Raw genomic sequence first — 16,553 nt, forward strand, 5'->3', positions numbered from 1 at the left:
ACACAGAGGGAAAAGGAGAACAAACAGTGAATAGGTGACCGAGAAAGAACCAGAGAGAATTAGAGCCAAGGGGCAGTCAGAGACATAACAGTCAGTCACTGCCGGTGATGTTCTAGCTTCTACAATGTTTAGCTGTACAATTTCCCACTGAAATTCTGCACTTGTAATTTTTTTTTAAAATAATTCTCAGTTTACAAGCAATTTTCTGATTCGCACAATCAAATTATTTCTGACCTGAATAGCTGCTCCATGAACCACTGGGCATAACTTTGGTTGGACTTTTTAAACATTTAATTTGCAACTATGACAATATAATTTCTTTGAAACATCTTTTACTATTGTCCAAGGATAGGTCATGTTTCACTCACTAACAATAGCTGATATTTGCTGAACAATTCCTTTGGCACAGTATCAAAACTATCTCACTAATTCCTAAAAATCAATGAAGTAGGTTCTATTATTATCTATTATTATCATTCCCTTTTTACCAGTTAAGAAATTAGAAAGGAGATCAAGTAACTTGTTCAAGATCACATTTAATAAAGGAATAAAGCTGGGTTTATTATTTATTTACATTAATACTGATGTCTGAAAAAGCAAACTACAAGCATATCATACATATTAAAAATTCATTTGAATTGATAAATTGTTTGTTGAATACCCATTAAAAGCAAGGTACTAATTTAAATAAACTGGTTAACCAACATTAGAAAGTCCCTTTAAGTATTAGTATCACAAAACAGTATCACAAAATCTTCCTTTCTGTGGTCTACCAAAAAAAAAAAAAAAAAAAAAAAAAAAAAAAGGTTCAAATTAAGCCTTTACATTTCCAAAATGCCTCCTTTAAAACAGAAGGGAACAGTTTTCAACAATTCTATTTTCAAAACATTCATTATTTCAAATCTTGCTGGAATACTTGTAGAGTATTTGCTACAAGCTCAGACTCATGTAAAAATAAATTCTGACTTCACAGAAAAGTTCACACTGATAAATACATATCCATTTAACTAATTACAGTGTAAGTTACACTCATGTACATAAAAAAGTAAAATGACAAGGAGGAGAGGAGTTTTTCATGGAAGGTGGTGAGGTGCGATAGATTCTGCTTCTCTTGATTTTCTGAGCAGGGCTTGTTTGAGGGCACTAATTTTCTCATCAAGTTCAGCCAGTGAATAGTTCTGCTATAAAACAATAACACAAATTGCTGAATAAGACCCTGAAGTATCTTAATGCAGATAAAGTGCTAAATGAACTATAAATATTTAAAATATTCAACAGCATGATGAAATGATTTTTCTCAGGAGAATAATTTTAAAAACTACCTATATATAGTGACTATATCATAAATCAAAAGGTACAAAATAACAAGGCTTAAGTATTTCTTTCTCTTGCCTAAGGAAAAACTCTCCTGAATCTTTTGTGTTTTAAAAGGCTAAAAAAAACTTTGGAAAAAAATATTCTAATCAATAGTAAAATATTAAACTTTACGATTAGTTTGAGCTTACAATACTGAGAAATTCAATTCTGAGAGATCAACTACCTTGGGGAAAAAAAAGGCAGTTCTGGGTTTGATCAGTTGCAGTGAAAGTGAAAAAAAAAACCAGCCAAATTATTTTAGTGTTTTCCCCAACTTAAAAATTTACATTATTGCCGTAATCTTACTATTTAACCATTAATATACTAGTATTTTTTAAAACCCGATATATCAGTAGCTACCATACTAGTATTTTCAACAGAGGTTGGCTGACACCCTTTTTCTTTTGCTTTTTTGGATTCTGCTAATTCCTTTCACAAAGGGAGAATGGGAGACTTTAGGACTTCTTATTTTTTAGGATTTTGTAGCTGACATATTCTACTGTTTCTCTGCATTTTGGCTAAGATCAAGTGTAGTATAAGCAGGGAAAGATTTTTATATTTAACCCATCTTAGTTCACTGCATTCATTGCCCTTGAATGCAATTATGGTTTCAACTGAAGTATATTAGTTTATACTATCCTTTTTTTTTTTTTTTGTCTTTTTGTGGTTTTTACTGGTAACAGGCATCGAACTCACGACTGCCTGCTTGCAAGGCAGGCGCTTATGCCGCTGAGTTTATACTATCCTTTACTTCAGTTCCAAATCTTACCCAGGTATGATTGACAGGCAAGCACTGTAGAAACTTTTATTAATAAGATATAAATCTAACTAATCTATTGAAGAAGCCAAAATGAAGATGGAGTAACTTACCTGTGGTGGTTGAACTTTTCTTCTTTTTCCAGAAAAGTTCTAGTTTTAAAAGGAAAAAAAAAGTAAATAATATAAACATCATTTCCTTTATAGCACACTGAATAAAACATAGATACAGTCTTTGGGAACTCTGACAGAAACAAAGTCAACAAGCTTATCAACCTTTTGGTGTAATGGATACTATTCAAGTATCCGCGGTAACAGTGCTACAAAATGCTTGTCTTTAGCACTACCTACGTTCCCACTAATTACAAGCTTATGATCAGGCGCCGCCATTACAGAAAGAGGTGCTCTCAGAGTTTTTCTACTTAGTTTCTTTTTATATAATCTATGTATTTTAGGATATTGGATAAGTGAAGCAACAATAAAGGAAAATGAAATTTGGCATATTAGGTCAAAGGGTACAAACCTTCCCCTCAACCACACAGGCACACACACACTAATTATCCTTTACTGATTATAATGGGCACTGTGGCTGTCTATGCAAGAACTCTTTGCACTGATTCTCTGTCAGTCACGAAAACAGTGATCCATTCACTGTTCCATTAGTGACTAAAATGCATATGGACCCAATTCCAGCCTATGAGTAAGAGGTCTTCTGGGGATTAAGAGGTGACATTATAGGAAAAGAAAGAGCCAGTTCCTATGGACACTAGTATACGTGGACAAGACACCTGGATGTACTACCACTGTCCTGCCATCTGCTTAAGGAAGAAGCCAACACCAAGCAGAGCTGAGAAATAACTCAGTTCTTTGATAGTCATGATTTAGTCACCAAATCAATGAACTCTGAAGTCTGTGTCATCATTGGGTGTTCTATTTTATAAGACATTTCTAAACTGTTTAATCCAGTTGAACTCAAGTTTTATGTACAAATGACAACATTCACTGATAAACTGCTTAGTGAACTTTCATCTAATGAATTCTTTCTGTACTTTGTTCTTAGTTTCATAACAATCTCAAAGTTTTGAATGCCAAATTAGTAAATGAGTGTATTAGGTGAAATTAAAGGCAGGTTGCAAAATCTTCATGAATCTTTCTCTCCACTGGGATTTACAAATACATATATCTTTGCTTGTGCCAAAAGCTGATTAAAAGAACATGTAGATATGGCTCTTATTGGTAATAACAACAGGAAAGCATTGAGTATTTGGATTAGTAATTATAGAATAACAGAACTCACATAAATATGCTCCTTCCTTTACCAAACTAAGTTAGATAACTGTGGTGGGTAAGGTAAGGGGGCTTGAGGCAGATAAGGGCTTAATGCTTAATTTCTTTTTTTTTTTTTTGGTACCAGGGGTTGAACTCACAACCTTGCGCTTATGCTAGGCAGGCGCTTCTGCCGCTGAGCTAAACCCCTAGCTCTTAATGCTTAATTTCTTCATTGCTCAGTCTCCTACTTTCCCAAGGGGTGGCTTTTTATATACTGGATGAAAATAACCTTTCCCTTGTGGTCCTAGTAGTTTAATCTGTTGAATATTGGTATGTCATTAAGTGTCTTACTTTTTTCACTGCTGAGACAAAACATCCCAAATTCAAGGTTAAAGAAGGAAAAGTTTATTTGGCTTACAGTTGGTAGACGTTTCAGTCCACAGTTGGCTGGCTCTAAAGCAGAATGGCAGAGGATGACAGCAAAAGCAAAACAAAAGACCTTAGCAGCGTCTTTCTGCCCTTTATTTTATCCAGACTACTTAGGATGGGTAGCACTTGTAGCCTTAAATACTAGTACCCTTGAGCCTAGCATTTTATCATGAATCAATTCCAGCATTACATACTCTAAATCTGGCCACCTATGAAAACCCACCTATGACCACATGAAGCTTTGGAGGGACATCTAAACAAAAGCCATAACATTCTACTCCGGCCCCTCAAAGACGCATGCATATTCCTTTATGCAAAAAACCATCTCCAAGAGATGCCAAAGTCCTAACAATTTTAGCACTGCTAAAAAGTCTAAGTCTAAAGTTTTCTCTGAGATTTAAGACAAACTCTTAGCTGCAAGTCTGTAAAAATGCAAAGAAAGATGAACATTTCCAACATTCAACAATACAAGATAGACATTTCCATTCCAGAAGTTACAAAGGGGATAGCAAGGAATGGGAAAAAAGCAAGTCCAAAAACCAGCAGGGCAAATATTAAACCCCACAGTTAAAGTTCCAGCATCCCTAGCAATCTATGGCAAGTTGTGAATTCTAAAGGGCTTAGGTGGCTCTGCCCCTTTGGTACCGTGAGTGGTTATAGTTCCTATGGGTTCTCTTTGGGGCCTGCTCTGCTCCCTCCTTATAGTTTTCTTTGACACATTCCTGGCTTTTCCAAACTTCTGGGATCTCTTCTGCACCTTCAGCTTCACACACTGCTCTCTTAGGGACATAACTGCCTGGCCTCCCAGGCCTTCTTCTTAATCTGAGTGGAAGCCTTCCTGACTCCACAACTCTTGCATATTTTATATACCTAAAACCAGCCTAGAAAGATGATTCCAAAGTTTTGCTGCCAGATGCGGAGTAATAGCCAAGGCTTCCTTGCCTCTTGACTATAGGGGTGCAGTGTCTATGACTTCCTTAGGCCACCACTCTGGAACACGGTGCTCTGGGCTCTCTTTTGAAGGAAAGTCTTTCACCTTTGCAATTCTGAAGTCACAACGGCTAGTTCTTATGAAGTATTCAGGCCATCTTTTCTATTCTCCTTTCCTTCTCAGCAATCAAGAACTCTGGTCTATCTTTGCACTCCACAGCTTTACTGGAGCTTTTTCTTTGGTCAAATCAAAATGTTTTATATCATTGTGCTGGGCTCTTTGCTCTTGACTTTCAATGTAAATCTGGCTAAAAGCTCCCAACAGTAACCATGCCACTGGCTCAATATTGCCTTGAAATTTCTTCTGCTAGATTTAATCAGTCCTTTTCCCTCAATCTCAGACTTAGGCAAAATCTCGTCACAAGCAAAATACAAACTTTTTGCTAAGCAAAAAGCACAGAGTCCAACAATCAATGCAGTACTTCTTTCCAGCAGAAATCCCTTGAACTTAGTCTTTACCGGCAGCATCTCTATCAGCTTTTTGATCTTCTGAGCTCTGATGGGAATCTCCCATACAAAGCAGCCTCATGTGTTCCAGTTGTGCTTTTTCAGCCAGCATCTCTGAACCTTTCCAAACTCTTCCCACAAACATTCCCCCAAAACTCTTGAACCATAGGTCAGATATAGTCACGGCAACAGCCCCACTTCTCTGGTATCAAATTCTGTCTTACTTTTTTTCTTGTTGCTGAGACAAAATACCTGACACTCAAAGTTAAAGGAGGAAAAGTTTGGTTTACAGTCCTTAGAGGTTTCAGTTTATAGTCAGCTGGTTCTCAGGCAGAGTGACACATGATTAGAGGGGTGTTGCAGAGGGAAAATAATTCATTCCACTCAGAAGACAGCAAAAGCAGCAAGGGACTTAACAGTATCTTTCTCCCCCTTCCTGACTACTTAGGGTGGGTAGCACTCACATCCTTAATCCCTAGTGTTCTTGAGTTTAGCATTACATAATGAATCAATCTTAATATCACACACACAGATCCAGACACCTCTGAAAAAGTTCCACCTATGATTACATGAGGCTTTGGGAGGACATCCAGACATAAGCCATAACATTAAGCAATCAGATTATTTCTGTATCATGAAAGCAACATGAAAAATGTCAGAATGAGGAGAATAAGGGTATCAATGGATCAATGACTTAAGCAGTAAAATGAGTGGGGCTTATTTTTGGCTTGAGCAAAATATTTTCACATGTAGACTGGATTTAAAATTTGTTTTAGATGTGAGTACTACATCTCAATGCAAATGGTGGCAATTTACACAAGTTTTCATATTCAAGAGAAAATGTGAGCACAGCATACTAAAGAAACAACTGCATAGAGATAATTCAAAATTCTCTTTCCTCCCAATATTCATCATGGCAGGTAATTTATGGCCACATCAACAATATCTATAGCCTAAAGAAAACAAATTTTAAACACATGTCCAGGGAATGCATGATCTAAAGAAACTCAAGGGTAAAGAGGCTTCTCCTAACCAGCTGAATTTTTTTTTAATCAGTTGTAAAGGGTAACGGATCTGTGCGCATAGGATCTTAAATGTTTTTTCTTACAGTGCCACTGTCTTGATGTAAACCTTTATTTCTAACTTGGATGAAATGAAATGCTTTCTGAACTAGTTTCCTTCACTCCACTTAGCATTCACAATGCTACCAGACAGGGATCTAGATCACATGTTCTTCTTTCTTTCTCAAAACTTCATTGAACTCTGTTGATACTGTAAGTCCAAACTGGCTAGTGTGACGTTACGGCCTATCAAAACATATATACACAATTTTCCACCTGGATGTAACTGTTTATACCTACTTTAGGCCTACCATGAACTTTCACACACACACAATCTGTGGCTGCAATGTTGACTTGGTCTTGGGCAGCTTTCACCATACCCCTTTCCCAATTTGGAACCAGGAGTTTTCAACCATTAGTAGTGACTAAAACTTCTGTCCAATCAAAGTTAATACACCATCAGCAGTCTAGTAATTAACTATCAGCCATGTTCTAAACATTCATCATGGTATTCCATGTGTTCAAAGAAAAACACAGTTCCTGGCTTTGAAAGGTTTAAAATATAGTGTGAACAGATTGGTAAACATGTAATTGTAAGTGACAAGTGCTATGAAATGAACAAAGTGTGTGAAAATATATTTGTGAAGCATGTTCCACTGCTGTTTTCAAGTGTTATCATTTAAAGTCAAGAAGTCAGTCTTTGGAAATACTCATATCAGATATTTTAAATAGTTTATTAAGCTATGATCATAAAATTTGAAAACATTAGCACATTAAAACTTTTCCATGTTTAACTGGAAGGGTAAAGATTTTCAAATAATTATATTAAAAGATCCAACAAATATTAACATGTTTCATAATTCTTATTTTATATGCATTGCAACTTACTTTGGAATTTTATATATTTCATTAAATGAAGAGAACTTCAAATAACCTGATTTGGTTTTATGAGTTGAGTATAATTTATAATTTTAGATGTTAATGTTCACCTTTTCATATGCTATGCTGTCACATTACCCATGATAATCAATCTCCATGCAGTTGTAAGACGTTTTCACATGTTTAGAAGTGATCTACACTTTTTAATAGATTTGATTCTTAAGAAGTGTAAAGGTTTCAACTTTCTCTTAATTTCTAACTTTAGAAGCTATAGAATTGTGCTTTTGCAAGAACTACCCATGTAGCTCAGAATGAGGATGGTGAGGGTGAAGAGTAATGTCCTATGTCCTCTGTAGAGTACTCAGTGTGCTCAACTCTCAGTGCAAGCAAAAACCTTGAGCTGGCTTTATTTCATGTGAAAGGGTAAATATGAAATTCTTCCTTTATGGTGTATGCCAATCTCTGTAGGCCTGGAGGATGGAGTCACTCTGAACAACTAGTCTTTCTAGTTCTATACATCCTTCTAGCCTACTGTTATTTAAATATATCATTTCTAAACTAGTTGAGAAATGATTCTTCTAATCAAACATACATTACTTTTAATAGATTTGGACATACTTTTAAAAAACACTGGCTGCATCCCAGCTTATTATCACTCATCCTTTCCTGAATACCTAGTCAATTCTCAGTCTACATTTTTAAGGTTCCTGGCCCTGATGTTAGGTAGTCAACAAGTTTCAAACTTTGGACCTCTGATGGCAACAGTGAGCTTACCCACCAGTGTTTTAACTAGTATCTCTGCACAGAATCTCTGAGCTAGTGTAAGTCATATCTCCAAAAGCTAACCTAATATTTCTAACTTCATATCCTCTTATGACTTCAAATTCATATTCACCTAAAAATATCCCTCTTCTACATTTTTCTATTTCTATCAATGATGGTATCATGTTTCCAATCAGAAAGTGGAGTTATCCTTGCTCTTATTCCATAACTGATCATCAAAATATTTGTCAAGTTTTCTTTCCTAGTTGCATTAGCCTTTTCTATTGTTACTCATGTTCTCATTTCAGGATCTGACTTTGAATGCAAGCAAGTATAACATTTTCTTGACCTTAGTTTCTCCCTTTTCATTGATTTACTATAATAGTATTAAATAAATTTTTATTTTTTTTCACAAGTCATTTCTCTGTTCAAATGTTTACAATAGATTCCCCATTCTCTAACCCTAGACAATAGATTTAAAGCATCTAAGGTCTCCTGCAATTGGATTAGGTCTATCTTTAACCAAATACTACTCTATCCTATACGTAACAGATTCAAAACAAAAAATTTTTAAAACCCCACAAAATGATATAAAAGTCTTGTTCTTTTGTTAGCTAAGTCTAAATTATGTTTATATAAATCAGAGCCAGGAAAAACACCTAAATTATGATGGAAGGGTCTGACTAGAGATATGTGATATCACCACTCTCTCATGGCTACTTTTTTTTTTTGGTACCAGGAATCAAACTCAAGACTTGCCAGGCAGGCACTGTGCCGCTGAGCTGTATCTCCAGCCATACCAGACCTCTTGTAAGATCAGCTCTATTAACAAAAATTATATACAAGATATGAAAATGAACTAGAAAAATAACCTTCAGAGGGATCACTGAATGAAAGAAGTGTGATTCAAAAAAACATGGTAGATTGTTGCAGGGAAAAAAAACTATAAAAATTTTAACGAAGTTTTCTAGGAGGAAACAGTCAAAAAATAATCCTAGGGCTGGGGATTTAGCTCACTGGTCATACGAGCCTGCCTGGTGAGCATGAGATCGTGCATTTGAATGTTGGTACAAAAAAAAAAAAAAAAAAAGTAAAAGTAGAAAGGTCTTTTTGTATTATGTAACATAACAGAAAATATTTTAAAAATTTTAGACATTCAAAAGTCTCAAGAGTTGACTGACCCTTATTTGTATAGCTACTTCACAGATAAGTTTCTAAAATTTAAATAAATGCTAATATTTCCAACTTTTTAATATAGGCTAAGTGTTTGGTATCTTTTTAATCTTTGCCTTAGCTTTCAGTAAATTTTATAAATCTCATTTTACATTTGAGAACAGTAAATTTCTAAACCTCTTTCTCTGAATTTTGTCCTTTAGGATCCACTGGCCTTTTTATTATCTGACCTGACTTTTTCCTCTGTAAGTACTTCTATAATTCACTCAAACACTTAAGACTATTATACCTAAAATGAAATTTAAATATATTTTATAAGATCCATGCTACATAGTTTTAGTATAATCTTATTTTATATAAACAGCTTTAGTATAATCATATTTTAAATTATTTTAGTTCTAATACAGTATAGCTTTTAAAGAAATCTCAGAAAAATTACATATAATGGCCTCAGAAGACTGAGAAAAAACAATGTGCTCAGAATTGTTGGAAAAATGCTAATGTGCCAAAGATGCTTATCATCAATGTGCTTTCTTAAGTGTCTGGAAAAGGAGAGGTAACAATAAATGAATGCCAGAGTTGCTGAATTATATAATTACTGACCAGTTTTTTTAAAAGTCTGACAGGTAAGGTCAAGAAAAAGAGTGGCAGCTTGAGGTGCTTGTTTAGTATGAAGAAATGTTAACTGTCTATGAGCAGAGGAAAATAATGTGGGAGAGAGTAATAAGGTAGAGGGACAACTGACAGGGAAGGGCCCAGAGGGAGCACTGACATGGTATCAAGTTCAGAGTTACAACACCGACCACCATCCAAGGTGATTTTTTATACTATGAAAATGGCCTAAGAGTTTGGAGAATGTGTGTAATACAAATCTTTTCTTAAAAAATACTAAATTTCTAAAATACTTGAGTCAGAATTTTTAGAAAACTATATATAACTCTCCATGTAAAACTGTGTTCATTTACTTTTAAATTATATGTGTTTTTTACACACACATCAATGAATAAATTGTTATATAAATAATAATTATTTTTGAAAGACATTCATACTTACCACAGATTGAAAATATTCAGGAGAGATACCTTCCAACTCAAGGATTTTATCTTCAAGTTTTTTAATTCTCTGATAAATGTCTCTTGGCACTGGACCACCTAAATATGTTTTAAAAAAATGAAGTACTGAATATTTTCTTCTTATAATTTTTATTCTTAAAATATCATGCAAACAGGGGGCTGGGGATTTAGCTCAGCGGCATAAGCGCCTGCCTTGTAAGCAGGCAGTCGTGAGTTCAATCCCCGGTACTGATGAAAAGGAAAAAGACAAAAAAAAAAAAAAAAAAAAAATCATGCAAACATACTTATGCAAAGAAAAGAGAAATATTTAAACCTAACAAAATAAAGTATAATAGAATAAAATCCTTAGCTCATATTTCCGTTACACACTATGGTACAAATTATATTATACTTCCCCTTTCCAAATCCTCCTTATGTTTCCCCTAATGCTAGCTGTATGATAATTTCACTTTATAGGTACTACATGGTTTCTGCATTGAACAACCTATATTTCTGAAGGGCTTCGCAAGTTTCCTGAGAGGGTAAAAATGCAGGGATAAATGATAATTTAATACAGTAGTTGAAGTATTTCTGTATTTCTTTCTAGATGCCACTTTCTCCTTTGACCTAGAATAATATTAAAAAGGGGTATTAGCATAATTATGAATAAATTTTGGGGGCAGGGAAATGATAAATTAAAGTCCTTGGGAATTCAAATTCATGACTCATTTCCTTCTAACCCCCCCAGGGACTCTGCTGGTCCAGACTACTACCTTCTGCCGCTGGACCATCATAACCTCCCACCTGGTCTCCCCAGCTCTTCCCAAGACCACAATCTCAACTCAATGACCACTGATCCTTTTAAAATGTAAGTCAGATCATGTCACTTCTCTGTTCAGACCTTCACATACCTTTAACATTTCATTTCAACTAAAACCCAAAGCATTTACAATGGTATACAAGGCCTTAAATGGCCTACACAGTCCTACATTCCCCCTATATACCTATGGTTCCAGTTTCTTGATTCCTTTTTCTGTTATTCAAGTAGGCCAGATGCCCTGAAAGCTTTAGTTGTTGCTGTGGTTCCCTCCATCTCCAAAATCCCCTCTTGCCAACCTCAGGTTTTAGTTCCAAGGTAATGCCAGTAAGGGCTCTGACCATTCCAGTGCTACCACACCCTCCTACCAGCACTCCCTACCCTCCTTTCCTCAATTTTTCCCACTCAGTTAGTACTACCCAACAACATGCTGTTTCTTTCGCTCCCATTCTGATAAGCTTCATGTGCTAAGTGACAAAGTTTCATGTGCTTTGCTTACTGTTTATGGTTGTGCAGCTTGTGCATTCCACAAAAATAGGAAGCATCAATTTTGTAGACTATGATCCTTGGGACAGAACAGGTACCCAATATTTACTAACTGAATGAACATAAGGAGTTGATCAGTATTCAATTAAAGAATATTGGTAAATTATATCAAAGCTACCAACTTATTAAATGTATAGTGTAGAAATTTTTTTGGGAGGGGAGCTCTGTGTTTTTTATTTTAGGACCCTGGTCATTCTTACTCTTGTTAAGATTTCTTTTCACTTTGCTCTTTCTCTACCTAAAACATCCACGCCATTTTCCTGTACCTTTCAAGACCCAGTTCAAGGTTTCCTGGGTCATGAAGATTGGCTGAAATTCTTCACTGGGAGGGTCCTTGTGCTCCCTCCCCCCACAACTTTCATTGCCCCTTAAAACTCTACCTCATTATGCGTAATATTTCTTTCACGTAGATTATAAAGTCCTTGAAGGTAAGGCCTCTGACTACATTGTCTCAGTATTCCTTGTACTTAAAAACACTGTTCAACACACAGTAAGCGTTCAACAGAAATTTTCCAAAAGAATTAACATCCTAAAACTGTTAGAAACTTCATCAGTCAGTTCTTGTATACAGTTGCATTTTAAATGCATCTACTTCTGGCAGAGGGGATTTACTCTTATTGTTAATGTCTTATTGCCCTCAAAGACTTAACTCATTCCCTTAGCCTTTTCCACCTCCATCCAGCAAATACTCCAGCTATACTACATTCAGAAATTTGTAACTGTTTTTTTTTTTGGTGGACATTATTCTCTTTTTCTGGAATGCTTTTTTCTTGCTGTTTCCTCTTTGGGGGACACGTTGCTTCCTTTGAGGGCTCAAATATCACTTCATCATGGATGCCACACTTGAAAAATCTTAGCACTTAACTCTGTCTCACAGCAGGCATTGTGTACATTATGTGAAAAAGTGAAATAAGCAACTAGTAAACATTTGAGCACCTCTTTGTGCTGGGTGTTACACTAGGTATAAATGGTAATGAGTATGATATAGTTCCACTCTCACAGATTCTACTACCTAGCTGGATACATGAGCATTAAACAAACAGAACTGCAATGGCTATTTTTTTTTTTTTTTGTCTTTTTCATTTTTATCGGTACCAGGGATCGAACTCACGACTGCCTGCTTGCAAGGCAGGCGCTTATGCCACTGAGCTAAATCCCCAGCCCCTGCAATGACCATTTTAAAGGAAGGCAGGAAGCACCAGGTGCTATGAAGTTATATAAAAAGGAGATCCACACTGATTTGGGATTAGCAAGCAAAGGTCAGGTACAAAGACCATAGGACAGCAAAATGTGTAGGAGACAGAAAGCCCAGAGATATGGCTAATGCATGGACTATTCTCTTTAAAATTATTTTCCTCCAGTTCCAACCTCTTTTCCTTTCTCTTGGTCAAAATGTTTTGATCATTAACTCTTTTCTTTTAGCATATCATGTAGTTTATTGTTTATACTACCTGCCTCTTCCAAGTAGGATTCCTGGTTAGATGTAGTTTCAATATCTAGAATAATGGCTTAAACAGGAGCTTAATGCTATTTGTTGAATGAATTATTAAGTACTATGTTTGGTGTGCATGCAAGAATTTTTAGCTGAGTAGACAGAAGATCATTTTTCCAGCTGTCACTACCTTGGACACATTGAGTTCTTTGAAACTCAGTAACTTGTATATACAACAAAAGCATCAACACCTCAAAAGAATACTGTTAAATACTAAATTGATATATGCATAATACTTTCAGAGTCACTGGCATTAATGTTCAATTAATGCTCACTCTCCCTACCCTCAATGAGAGATCCCTGAGGACTAGAATCATATTTTTCAACACTTTGTATAGACCTAGTTAACAGTGGGTGACAACTAAGATGTAGTCACGTAAGCTCTGAAATTGGTTTTAGGAAAAGACATATGTTTTCAGCTTTGACTTTAATAAACTCAGGCTATCAGGTTCTACTTGGAACCTGTTTCAATCTACTAGACTTCCTCAATTTTAGAGAGCAGCAAGAAATAAAAAGGAGGAAAGGCAGATACAACAAAAGCTGTAAATTTCTTGAGTAGTTATTGTTTTATCTATTCTTGTAATAGAACTATACATGGCAGGCACTCAGTAAAACCTTGCTAACTATATGAATTTGAATTCCTTTAACCACTTTGCAGAGGTACACCACGGGGCACCACATAATGATTTACTTACCTGACTGCAATCGCAAGTGAGCCTCAATATTTTGTAGTCGTTCTTCTACAGCCTGATTACCACAGTCTCGAAGCATGCTGTTAGATTTATGACCTGACCCTTGAATTCCCTCAGGTCTAGTCTGTGGTCCATATGTATTGACAACTCTAGAAACTAAATTAAGAAACTTTTAAGCCAAAGTAAATTTACTTTTGAAAATAGAAATTCTCTCTTCCTAACAGTACTTCATATTCTTTCCATAAAGATAGCTAACCACAATTTAAGGATGAGACAGTATTTTTGTTTTGTTAAGGCTTAATTCTAGATGTCCCCCCCCCAAAGCCTCATGCAGTCATAGGTGGGGTTTTACAGAGGCTGGATCTAGAGTGAGTGATGCTGGGATTAAGGATGTGATGCTAGGACTGATTCAGATGTGATGCTAGAATTATGCGTGGGCCACCCTGCGTGAGAGTGCTACCTGTCCTAAAAGCAGGTAGCCTACATAAAAGGTAAGGGACAGAAAGAGATTTGTTGTTGTCACTTGTTTGCGACTTGTTGCTTCTGCTTCCTCGTGCGTGCCATGAACCATTTCTCCTCTGTGATGCCCCTCTGCCATGCCACCCTGCCTTGGAACCAGCTGATTATGGACTGAAACCTTAATGAACTGTAAACTACAATAAACTTTTAATCCTTTAACTCTGGGTATTGAGTATTTTGTCTCAGCAAAAAGGCAAAGCACCTACGACAATTTTAAAATAAGTAAAATTTAGATAGGTAAATTATTTCTATTTCATTTTTTAAATCTAGAATACACTCTGTCAGTGACAATGGTATGTAGTTACTTACCCTTTACATGACTTTTAAATCCGGGGTAAGGTGTAAAAACGGCATCAGTTCTTGCACAACTATTTTCTAAGGATAATTCAGATGAATGTAAGATTTAACATATTCTTAATTTCAAACACTGGAGATTTTGATAAACTTTCAATAATTCATATTACTTATATGTGAATATAATTTTAAATAAAAGTAATTAAATTATCATCACAGATAGAACTGAGTAACATTTATTTTCTAAAATGAATCAGAACACCTAGTATTTTACCTAATGTTCAGATTTACATTAGGAAAAGCTATGAAGCATCATAACAATACAATTTTTAATGAAAAAACTCCAATATTCTAAAGACTTTATATATTGTAGTATATATTTTGATTCTCTTTCATAGGAATATAACTCATTTTTACTAACTCATTTAAAAAAATTCAGCATTTTTGATATTATCTGCCAAATGAGCAAACATCTAATAAAATGGATTAATTATATATTTAAATCCTTTAACTCAGAACTCTACATAAAAGATCCTGAAACCTCAGCTTTAACACATATTTTCCCACTCCACCTAGATTTCCAATACTCACTTAACACTTTTCCACCAGTTTGAACCACATGCAGTACATGCATGACCATTCCATCGAGTGGCTTATAACATTGGTGGTACAAACAGATTCAAACACATTCTTCGTTAGTGTTTTACTAATACAATTAATATGAAGCCACTCAATGGGACAGTTATGCACATACCACTGTGCAAACTGCTTGGCAATGAGACAAATTACAGTCCTGTCGTGAACATGAAAAAATTCCTAATACAAAAGTCTTCTACTTCTTCCTATTTTTCCATTTTCAAAAACTGCAATTTTAGGACAGATATGTTGTGAAAATTTGTTACAATTTTTTTCAAAGCTGAAAATACAATTTCTTTCAAATTAGATGTTAATAAATTATAAAGAGAAAATTAGGACAATGTTAGTGTAATATCTAATACTATTAATATTTTTATATATTGACATGTTATATATTATTATATGTATATTATAATATATAATTCTATATGGTAAAAATGTACACTAATGTTTGAATAAACATTAGTAAAACAATACACTGGCAGTAAATTTTCTGCAAGATTGTCTTAAATATTTTGTAAAAAAATGAATGATAAATGAAACAGTAAATTCTCTTTTTCCTCTGTATAACATTTTTTTAAATCTCAATCATTTATTTAGGTCAAATTGAGCGGTCTCAACAGAAACACATTAAAATGTATTTTTTTGAGTTTAAATTTCATTAACTGTTCTGCTGACAAGTTAAATTTTGTGAATAAAATTCGAAATGCACTCATCTTTTACATTTAGAGACTAAATAGTCATTTTCTGTTTTGGGGGAGACACTTCAAAGTATACTTAAAGGGTGATTACATCTCCATTCTCTTTCTACCATTTGATGGAGCGAAGGGTTAAAAAAAGATGCTATCATCCATTTCAGAGCTATATTCCAAACACATAGATTAACTGACCCATCAGTGAGAAATTCGGCACGGTGTGAAGACAGTGAATGTAGGAGTGCTAGTCACTCTCCACATCAATTCTTGCCAGCACTGTTTTGAGCCAGCAAGAGATTGAATAGACCAAGGAATCCTGCTGGGCATTTCAATTCTCGTCAATTTCTATCCCTGGTGGTTTATAATAATAGAGTTAGCAGGGAGAACAGAGGAATAACATTAGTGACACATGTGCTTGCTCCCTCAACAAACCCTGTTTCATGGGTTGCTTGCAGGTGGATTGTGCTACCTAAGACTTTTCTCCGGCTGTACCTGTTCTGAAAAGCTGAGAGGAAAATACACCAAATTTAAAGGCAAATGTAAATATTAACAGTAGAAAAAGTTGAATTTAGGACCCAACCTGAGCCTCTCATTTCATTAAGAGAATCAGTATATCTATATGAAATGAGTCACTTTTAGTTTCATCTGACAATTCTTGTTCATAATAATTAGCCAAGAGATACTACAG

General features: G+C 35.1%; 1 protein-coding gene across 5 annotated transcripts in view; it reads right to left on the reverse strand.

The window, feature by feature from the left end:
* Positions 1-16,553, reverse strand: part of Mbip (MAP3K12 binding inhibitory protein 1) — a 69,680-nt gene that overhangs the window by 46,331 nt on the left and 6,796 nt on the right. For 2 of the 5 annotated variants that reach the window (XM_003471893.5, XM_013154690.2), the window contains 5 exons: positions 14,550-14,615; positions 13,725-13,877; positions 10,176-10,273; positions 2,227-2,265; positions 517-1,181 (listed from right to left, as the gene is read on the reverse strand). In XM_003471893.5, coding sequence (XP_003471941.1) covers positions 1,074-1,181; positions 2,227-2,265; positions 10,176-10,273; positions 13,725-13,877; positions 14,550-14,615 — 464 coding nt within the window. In that variant the 3' untranslated portion in view covers positions 517-1,073. Of the gene's footprint in view, positions 1-516; positions 1,182-2,226; positions 2,266-10,175; positions 10,274-13,724; positions 13,878-14,549; positions 14,616-16,553 lie in introns of those variants that run through there. The other 3 variants (XR_010046719.1, XM_063246675.1, XM_005004525.4) reach the window with 2 other exon arrangements.

The sequence above is a fragment of the Cavia porcellus genome, unplaced genomic scaffold (genome assembly GCF_034190915.1).
Source record: "Cavia porcellus strain 051 isolate PalLab524CR breed Dunkin Hartley unplaced genomic scaffold, mCavPor4.1 scaffold_1, whole genome shotgun sequence".
Taxonomy (NCBI): domain Eukaryota; kingdom Metazoa; phylum Chordata; class Mammalia; order Rodentia; family Caviidae; genus Cavia; species Cavia porcellus.